The 10,828-nt window shown below is 33.0% G+C and overlaps 1 protein-coding gene across 1 annotated transcript; it reads left to right on the forward strand.

The window, feature by feature from the left end:
* Positions 1-2,859: 2,859 nt before the first annotated feature.
* On the forward strand, positions 2,860-8,540 carry LOC142637985 (WAT1-related protein At2g39510-like). The gene is made up of 7 exons (XM_075811971.1): positions 2,860-3,059; positions 3,174-3,236; positions 3,358-3,474; positions 3,551-3,788; positions 7,393-7,554; positions 7,668-7,819; positions 8,333-8,540. Exons 1-7 carry the CDS (start codon positions 2,860-2,862, stop codon positions 8,538-8,540), a joined length of 1,140 nt encoding a protein of 379 aa, XP_075668086.1.
* The last annotated feature ends 2,288 nt before the right edge of the window (positions 8,541-10,828 follow it).

Raw genomic sequence — 10,828 nt, forward strand, 5'->3', positions numbered from 1 at the left:
TAGCCAAGTGATTACTTAGGTAAATTATTCAAAACTAGGTTAACACAATCAAATCATATCATTGAAATAATGTGAAAAATAAAGAATAGAACGATATGATAACTCAAGAAAACCAAAACGGTAAAAAACTGGGGAGGATTTAACCTAGCTATCCTCAAGGTAAAACAGATTCACTAGGAAAGAATTGAAGTTTTACAATAGCAACTTAGACCACTAACATCCTATTGCTACCTCAAGTAGAAAACTTACTACCACAACCACGTAACAGCTCCGAGTCCATGGACTACTTCTTTCTCAGATCCACAGCATCCACAAGTATACCACTTGTATTTCTTTAAGCTCTTTATGCAGCAACTGAAACAATCACCAAGCTCTCGACATAAATCTTGATCTTGATAACCCTAAGTGTGTATGAAAGCAAACACCTTTAGATCTCACAAGAGATTCATACACACAACATAAACAAAAAGACTCTAGAGAGCTTTTGGGTACAAAATCCTAGATCTACAAAAGAGGCACAAGATGCACTCTAATATCTCTAAAAACTCTGAAAAACCTCTTTAGGGTTAGCTTATAATGTCCTTTAAATATTGGAAAAAAACGGCTGGTGATTTGGGCTTCAAACGGTCAAGTTATGGCCTTTTTACGTTTGCTGATTTTTGTTGATCTGCGACTTTCGATCGATCGAGCCTTGCAGAAATTGAATAGTAATTTTCTGTAATTACTCGATTCCAAACTTAATTTAAACCAAACTTTGAGCAAGTTTAAACCTAGACTAAATGCTTTGATCATGGTTTGCCAACACATTATGCATTAAAGTTCTAATACATTAGTCCCTAAGGTTTTAGAACCTAACACTATTGATTTTCGATCTTCTAAAAATATTGCAAGTATGGAGAATAAAATAAGAAAATGTAATTCAACAATAGATTTGTCAAAATTCACACTCACTAAAAAAAAATATTGAGTGGAATCGTAGCGTTAGGCTTCAACAAAGTTTGTTGCTAAACTTTGACTATATATATATATATATATATATATATATATATATATAGAGAGAGAGAGAGAGAGAGAGAGAGAGAGAGAGAGAGAGAATATCATAGTAGTTTCTACTTAAAATTGGTTCATTATAATTGTGCCTTTTGAAACAACAAAACAAATGGGGTTCAAATGATAGCCCAGTGATGTAATATCACATGTTGTAATTTAAACTCCACGTCCCTCTCCTCCTCTCTGTTGTTGTTGTTGGAAGTAAAATATTTGAACCTTAAATATCTTTTTCTCCTTTACTATCTACATACCTATTTCAAATAAATAAGAATAAAACAACGCAACAAATGTGAACACACCATGAAAAGACTGCTTTAAGTATGAGATGGATCGCATTGCCATTCGACAAAGACAATTAAACCAAATCAATCACCATTAACAAAAAGAAAGGTTGGAGAGAGATGGCATCAGCATGGCCTTTCTTCCCTCTGTTGCTTTAATTAGAGGCGCTAATATATATAATCGGCAAACTTTACAGATGAGGTCAGGAATGGAGCTTCTAAAAATTAAAAATTTTAAAAATTAATACTCTCTCCAACCTTATTTGTGGCCATTGATGAATTGAAACTCTTATTGGCAAAGTTTAAAAATTAAAAAGTCAAATAAAAATTCCCATCCTTAAATTAATTAAACCCAACCAAAACCCCGCATTGTGGACACCTTCTCTTAGTGCACTGAGTCCCCATCTCCTTAGTCAGCTATGATAGTGCTTAACATTCTATAGGGAAAAGACAGCTGGTTTACAGTGGAGTCTCAATAGTCTTAACCTTGGAAGTTTATAGAGAATGAAATGATATGGTTAAAGTAGAAAAAAAAATGTAAAAAAACATAAAAGACTTAAATATTTCTCTCTATTTTGTTCAAATGTTTGAAAGGAAGTGATTTTTTTGAAGAAAAAGGAAATGAATTGCATGTAAATATATTCATGTTTGGGATCTGAATAGAAAAAAAAATCATTTTAAAATAACATTATTATTATTATTATTATTATTATTATTATTATTATTATTATATGCCATTTCTCTGGGAAATAATAAATAGCCGTTATTTAAGAGGGAAAAATTAAAAGAGTATTATTAGAACTTTAGTAAGAATTCATAAAACATTTTTAATTCATTTCATTTTCTTTCTCCTCTTTTGGAGAGATTAAAAAATGGACTTATGATAGAAAGAAATGAAAAAAAAAAGTTTTATTTTATATTTTCTCTCCATGAAAAGAATATTCTTTAAAAGTTCTTTGCTTTACCTTCCATTCCCCTTATTCTCTTCTCCCAAACAAGTTATAAAGGTAGACGTGTTGTAATTGATTTTTAACTCCACTTAAATCCTAGACGCTGTAGACAGGGCCCACTTTGTGGGTTACTATCTCTAAAGTTACATGTGGTTATTAGGTTGGCTTCGATACCATTTGTAATGATTCGAGAAAAAATACTAGTTACATCTATATTATACTAAAAAATGACTAGTTTGGTCATAATTGTAGTAGTAGAGTGTGCATATATTAAATATCCGATGTGAGATTTAATACACATTTAGACAACCCAATTTGTAGTAGAGTGTGCATATATTGTGTGAATGTGTCATGAGTTCCACATCAAGCATGTACTAAGTTGATCAGAGTTTTATTTACACACACAAATATATATATATATATATATATATATATATATATGTGTGTGTGTGTGTGTGTATAAAGAGCCTCAATGGTCCATTTGAGATATAATACAAATGTGGTTCCGTTAAAAAAACAATACTGTGTATATAAATATAGTGAACTCCATGCTTCATTTGAGAGAAATTTTGCTTAACATGTCTATGGAGTCCAAGAATCAATTTTATAACAAGGTGAAACCATTTCTGGCAGTAATTTCAGTGCAAGTTGGCTATGCAGGGCTGTCCATTATCAGTAAGTTTGCTCTAAACAAGGGGATGAGTCCACATGTGTTCATAGTCTACCGGTATGCCATTGCCACTGTTGTCATTGCTCCTTTGGCTATTGTCTTGGATAGGTCTCCATCTCCTACCTTCTCATTATTGTTTACATGTGTTTCAACTCTTTTATTCAGTGTTACATGTTTAGTGAGATGAAAAAGCTAATCACTTTAATTTAATACTCTTAACAGGAATAGACGGCCAAAGTTGACCTACTCTGTCTTTGCCAAGATTGTGTTGCTCGCCTTATTGGGGTAAGAATCTGGATCATCACGCCATAATTAAGCTTTTGGTCCTAAGCTTCAAACAGAACTTTTTTAATTTTTATTTTTGGTAAGTTGGATCACACTTAAGCTTTCATTTTCTCTTACTCAGGATTGTAATATGCCAGAACTTGCTCTACACTGGGATGAGGTATACTACAGCAGCTTTTTCAAGAGCCATAGACAATGTTATTCCTGCGTTTGCATTTTCAATGGCTTGGATTTTAGGGTAATTCTCTTTAGTCCCATTCACGTTTGTTCATGCATACATGATGTATTAAATATATTTGTGAATGCTTTTGTAGTCTTGAGAAAGTAAAAATTAGGAGTTGGCGTGGCCAGGCAAAGGTATTGGGGACCATAGTCACGGTTGGGGGGGCCATGCTTATGACACTGGTTAAAGGACCTATGTTGAATCTGCCATGGACAAATGGAAATGACCATCAAGAATCTACTAGTGCAGCAAATAAGCACGATGTCATCAAGGGTGCTCTCATGATGCTAGCAGGTTCTGTCAGCTGGTCTGGTTTCGTTATTCTTCAAGTAAGAGTCTAATCGGGTTAATTTAATTTGCAATTTCAGTTTAAAATGAGTACACGCACGAACAAGTAGATCAGGCTAGTGGTCACTGGAAAATTTATTTAAACCACAAATACTCATGCATGCATGTTCCAACTTCCAAACAGATATTCCAACACAGGAATTCAATCATAGTTATATTATTAACACACCAAATCTAGAACAACAATAATGAAAGTAGTAAACAAAAAAAAACAAAAAATTGATAACCACGTGGAAAACTAATAAAGTAACTATAAAAGAAAAATCACTCCGAGGAATCAAACCTCAAAGAAAATCCACTAAAAGAAAACGTCGCAATCAATTGGAACCAAGGACGGAGGGAGTCATGGAATTGGGGAGAAAAAATATAAGTATATACACAGTTATTAATTTTAACAATTTTGTTTTATAAAACTACACTTTACTACCTTTAATAATATCATTAGTTATTTTAAGTGAATGCTATAGTCATAAACTTTTTTACAACATTCTTACAAACTGTTGAGGTAACAATTACTCTTATTGGTTTGCATCTGAGCCCACCATTCACATCACTTTTTTTATTTACCAAAAACTATTCACTACATTAGCAATTTATAAAAAAGTTTATAGTTCTAGCATTTTTCTCCTTTTAAAGGCCATAAAAAATTTATAGATTTGAAAGCTCGGATTTGTGATAAAACACAAGAGCTTGTTTAGACCTCAAATTAAAAAAATTACAGCTCGGTTGATTTTACTCTAACTTATACTAAGTGCAGAATAGAGTAAATGCGAACGAACAACCAAAAGACTACTCTAAGCCATAATCATAGCAACACAGCAATATAATGAAATGTAAAAGAGTAGGGAAAAGAGATGCAAATACAAGATAACACGCCGATGTGTTATCAAAGAGGAAACCGAAGAACTCGGCGAAAAACCTCTCCGCCGCCCTCCAAGCGGTAATCGATCCACTAGACAATTAGTTGGGATACATGAGTTAGCAAGAGACTCTCCAAGCCTAATCTACCCGATGTACCTAAGCCCTCCAAGCTCCTACTCCAACAAGACTACTTGGAACCGTGTCTTGTCTAGCTCTTCGGATCCCGCAATAAGCCCGATTGCATCCAGCAAAGTTTGGCTTCTTCCAATACTTCCCAGTAGCACCAAAAACTCACTGGACACTCAGTATGGGTGTGATGTGTTTGGGCTATCAACTCTCGAAGACTTAAAAATGGAGAGGTAAGAGTAAAGGAAAACCACAATAGATTGTGTGAAGAATTGTAGGTATGACAATCTCACACTCTCAAGGGTTAAGGTTAGGGTTTTCTCTTCTAAAAAACTCTCTACTCAATATGTAAGTAATGATGGTATATATAGTATAGTTGATAATGTAGTGGAGCAGATAACAAGGTTTTCAGACTTGGACCGTTCAATGAACAGAAAAAAAGATAGGTTCAAGGTTTTTAAGGTCGAACCGAGGTTGAACTGTGATAATGTCATAATTAATTTAATAAATATATTAAATTAGAAATAATAGAAAATTTGACTAATAAGAAAATATTTAAGTACCAAAAACATAATTTTATTAAAATAAATTTTTTTTTTATGAAGCCTACGTCTAAGCCCATGCCTTAGGCACAAATTAAACCAAGCCCATGCCTTGATGCTCAAGCCCATTAGAATGGTCAACTGTCCAATGAAATTTAGAAGTGGAAAAGAAAAACGATAAAGGACTTAAAAAGCAGAACCTAGAAGTCTACTCATTAAATAATAGCCTAAATACAAAACAAAGCCCAAGAATAAAGTGGTTGGTCAGTGAGTAGATGACAGCCAAGCATTTCTTCACCATTTCTTCACCGTCTCCATCGTCCGCAAAGCAACTCTAGAGTCCTCAGTCCAAACACAGAAACTGAAACGGCAAAAAGGCAAAAAATGCAGAAAAATTAGAGAGAAAGCGTGACTGAGACAAAAAAGAAGAAGAGAGGCGATGCGATGCGATCTAAAGGTCTAATAGCATCTCATGGTGGTTTGAAGCATCAACAATGGTGGTAAGTACCAAAAATAAAATCCAGATCTGAACTGCAAGACTCGTCAACGGTTCTCAAACTCGCGAGGTTTGACCGCGGTTTGGACGGTTCACTGCTTTTCTTGTATAGGCCGGTTCTTGAGAGTTAAAAACCCATATTGATGAACGGTTTCCAGGTAATACGGTCGGACCGTACGGTCCGGTCCGGATTTCACAACCTTGGCAGATAGGACAAAATAACAAAACTGGCTGTTTCGCGGGTGTCTCGCTGGAAGGCCTTACTCGCGAGATACTCGCGAAAACCAGCTGTCATCATCTGTCATGACTCTTCGCATTTCAGTCATATGCAGGGCACATGTATCATTTCGTGGGATGCTTAGTCGCAAGATACCCGCGAGAATTCTTCTGCCTTCAAAAGTTTGAGTCTTCACATTCTCTCTCTCTCTAACACACAACCTTTACAATAAAATCCCACATAAAATACAAGGTATAAAATATTAAATGAAATTACAATCAAATTCGGCATAGAATTAAAGTCAATACAAAATAGTTGTAAATCACAACTTTACAATATTTAAAATCTAAAACAAAATATACAAGCTCAAAAAAATTAGCTCAACTACAAAAATTACTAACAATAAAGCTAAAAAAAAATAAGCCCAACCAACCTATTTTTACCCAAAACAAACAACCCGACCCTTATCCAAAAATTAAGCCCAACCTATTTTTAACCAAAAATTTTTAAACAAAATAATTTTAGCCTTACCCAGCAACAAATGCAATCAACCAAAAAAAACCCTCAACGGTTAAGCAGCAAAGTCAAAGGCCGAAGCCGCTGCATGCAGCCAGTAGCAGAACCGCCCCCTAACTTCAAGTCATGGCTCCGTCCCTAATTAGAACATACAAAACCTTCTTAACCTAGACACTCTATTTAATCTCAGCAAATGTCGTGCTTGTCTTTTCACTTGTAGTTGTTCCAAAACCTCAAGAATTCTTCTACAAAAATTTCCTCCACAAATGAACCCTTTCTGTGACTCAAAACTCCATAAACTAGCAACAACTCAAACACAAAAATTTGCAACCATCTTTCACGCAAATTTTGTTACATAACCTTTGTTAACATCTAAAACATCATAATAATCAACATCATTATTGTTGTCACCAAAATTATTATGGCTTTTTTTTTTTTTAGAGTTTACTTCCAAACCAGTTTAAAGGAACATTTCTCCAATCCATTACGCAGATGCTTCAAAAGACAATCATTGCACTTTAAATCACATGACTTATTTAATGAGTCATTTAACACATGGATGGTTTTGCACATAAATTTAGATGAAAACTCTATCTTTTATTTATTTATATAAATAATTAGAGTATAATACGAATTTGATTTTAATGTTTTTTTTTTCCTTTTGATTTTATAATTTGATAATTAGGACAATGGGTGAATGGAGATTTGAACTATATACTTCTCTATTAGTAATATTAGAAAGTGCTAATTGAACTATAAGCTCTTAGCATTCCAAAAATGTTTTAGTTAGACTTAATTAGTGATGAGATATGATTGTTGATTTGTAGGCAATTACGCTGGAATCTTACCCAACAGAGCTTTCCCTAACAGTTTTGATATGTTTGATGGGCACATTAGAAAGTACCATGGTGGCCCTTGCAATGGAATGGGGAAACCTCATGGCCTGGTCAATACACTTAGATATTAAGCTCTTTGCTGTTGTATACGCTGTGAGAAACTCTACATTCAGTTACATTTTCTTTTGATGTCCTTTTTCAAAAATAATTTGAGGCTAGCTATGTCTAAGACTTGCATTTATACTCACAAGTGAAATTTTACGCAGGGCATAGTAACTTCAGCGTTCCCTATTTACATTCAAGGATTGGTAATGAAGGACAAAGGACCTGTTTTTGTGACTGCTTTTAGTCCACTAAGCACAGTTCTAGTCGCAATTATAGGCCCCTTCATTCTGTACGAGACAATGTGCTTAGGAAGGTGAGCATTGATTTTTCTAGCTATCCTATTAGGGCTTCTAATAAGTTTAGAGGCACAATATTTTTCACAACTATTTGCATGACTTATTGTGATTAGTGTATAGTAATTGTGGTATCAATGGTGAATCTAGATAAAAGTAATGTTGAACCAATCACAATATATCATGTTAATTAAAGTTGTTCCTAGCATTACTATTATGCATTGAGAAAAAAAATAAGTGTTTGGAATGTTGCTCAAATCACAATATGCCATGTTAATAGTTGCAAAAAACGTTATACTTAGCATTATTATAGAGAAAAAAAAAAAAGTGTTTGGAATGTTGATTCAGAATCTTTTTTTTTCATATGGGGCATTCATTGAATAACACAATATTTAATTATTGTAGCTGATATGCTTCATTTGGTTAAAGAAACTCTCAAAAAAATTTTGGTTAAAGAAAATTGCTGGAAAAATATATGAAATAGTAAACGTTGTATGACTATGGTCTAACTTAGGCTTCTGAACTATTTTTAGTGTTATTGGAGCAATAGTCATTGTTGCTGGCATATATCTAGTTTTATGGGGCAAGAGCCAAGATCAACTAGGATTGAAGTCCGGCGGCGACAATGTAGTACCAACTGCCCAAAATGTGGCTACTATGAATGGAAGGATTACTACTTCAAATCAAGAATTTCTAGCCATCAATGTGACAATTATGAAATCAACAGAGGGAAATGCATGAAAATTGTGGATATGCTTATCGCAGTAATATTTGGTGTCTTCTATATAACTAAAATTTTATTCCTTGTTCTATTTCTATTGGAGAGTTAATGATGCATATCTTTTTGCGCATGCATCCCCTTGACGATGAATTAACAAATTAAAAGATGCACATAAACTTTCCAATTCCTTTCTCATTTGTTGTGTTAACTTTTATTTTAATTTTACTTTTATTTACGATTTTAATTTTAATTTGATCATTATATCATTTTTCACCTCTAATTTATCAAATTCTCAATTTAAAAAAAAAAAAAAAGCTTTATCCCTTTCTAATCTCTTTTGAAACTTGGCAATGACTATACTCCTTGCAGAATAAGATCCAAGGAGAAAATAAAATTAAACTCTTTCCCATCCAAATAACATCTTAAAGGAGTTAACTTAGGCATGCTCCTTGTAATGTAATTGTTATTGTTTTATTAGTTACAGTTATTGTTTAATTTACTTAATTCTTCATATGGTTTATTATTTCTTGTATGACATGTGATTTAGTTTTAAGCCACCATACCATAAAAACTACCACTTGTTTGAGTTGATGAAATAAATTCGAATAATAAAGTGTTGATTAAGTAATTAATGAAACATCAAATAACCCTTTCTTACTTAGTAGATACTGATAGACATATCAAGCGAGTGTGCAAGGATGGAGGGAGACTTGGATGTTGGGGGGCAATGCACCCCCCCCCCCCCCCCTTGATTTTTTTTTTTTTTTTTGAAAAAAATATTATTATATACATATGTACCAATTTTAGTAATTTTGTTCCATATAAAATTATACTTAACCCCCACTTAACAATATCATTGATTCTTTTAAGAGTAATATTATAGCCACAAACGTTTTTACAAATTGTTGAGGTAGTAAATTTTTATTGGTTTGCATTTGAGCCCACCACTTATATTACTTTTTTACTTACTAATAACCACTTACCACATTAGTAATTTGTAAGAAAATTTGTAACTTTAGCATTTTTCTCCTTTCAAAAGACCATAAAAAATGTATAGATCTAAAATCTAAAACAAAATATATAATCCCAAAAAAATTAATCCAACAACAAAAATTTCTAATAGTAAACTAAAAACAATTAAGCTTAATTAACCAATTTTACCTAAAACGAACAACCTAGCCCTTTAAAAAAATTTTAAACAAAATAATTTTGTCTTTACCAAGGAGTAGGTGCACACACTGTTTTAAAAACCGGGCCGGACCGACCGGTTCAACCGGAAAAACCGGTGCAGTCCGGTCCGGTTATATGTCTCAAAACCGGTCAATAACCGGAAATTTTGAAAAAAAACGGTTTTATTTACGGTTCGGTTTTTAAAACCATGGGTGCACACATCAAAAACACAAATAAATAAATAAAATTCCTTTAGCAATTAAGTAGCACTTGAGGCTAGAGCCGCCACACACAATTTAAAGCAAAGCCGCCCCCTAACTTCAAGTTTTGGCACCGTCTCTGTGTGTGGGTGCCTTGCACCTTATCATCATGTAATCAGATCCTGAACTATACTTGGTAAAACGTAAACCAATTTTTATCCACAGAATTATTTTAAATAAGAAGGGGTTCATTTCTTATTTTATTTTTCCTTTAAAAAAAAAAACTTAAAATAAGTGGCAGCTTCTTCATTTTTCAAAACACATGATTCGATACAAAATTTCAATACCAATCTTTTTCTTTTTTCCTAAAAATCCATCTGAATGGGCATCATGTGGCGGCATCCACACCATCATAGTTTTATATTTTAATATAATAAAACTTTCAACTATATACTGTTACTGCATCAAGTGGCTCAAATGTTATGTGTGTGCCGTAGATTGGTTAATTTATAATTACAGGTGGCTCATTAATCATCATGATAAGTTCGATAATCTGTAAAATATATATTTTTACATAAAACTCTTAATTAATCAATCGCACAAACATACTACTCTTATTGTGTATCTCATGTAATACTTTTGTTTTTGCACTTCCAGTGTTATATATGGCTTGAATTTAAAGGAGCACCCACGAAGGGTATTTCCATTATTTACTAGCTAGTATATAATCCATGTATATGCATAGTATAATTAAAAAAATTTATAATTACACATATATATAGGTTCAAATTATACTTAGTGTAAAAGTTACAAATTTTTTAAGTTATAGATGAGTTTTACTCTCTCTCTCTCTTTTATTTTTTTTAATTTTATTTTTATTTTTGGATATACACATAGGTCAAAGAATTGCATTTTTACTCACAAGTAAAATTTTAAAC

Source organism: Castanea sativa, chromosome 6 (genome assembly GCF_040712315.1).
Source record: "Castanea sativa cultivar Marrone di Chiusa Pesio chromosome 6, ASM4071231v1".
Taxonomy (NCBI): domain Eukaryota; kingdom Viridiplantae; phylum Streptophyta; class Magnoliopsida; order Fagales; family Fagaceae; genus Castanea; species Castanea sativa.

Bases quoted from the DNA above. Each gene is read 5' to 3' on its own strand.
- LOC142637985 (XM_075811971.1), top strand. From the start codon at position 2,860: ATGTCTATGGAGTCCAAGAATCAATTTTATAACAAGGTGAAACCATTT. The intron at 3,789-7,392 runs GTAAGAGTCTAA...GTTGATTTGTAG, and splicing joins CTGGTTTCGTTATTCTTCAA to GCAATTACGCTGGAATCTTA. The intron at 7,820-8,332 runs GTGAGCATTGAT...AACTATTTTTAG, and splicing joins GAGACAATGTGCTTAGGAAG to TGTTATTGGAGCAATAGTCA.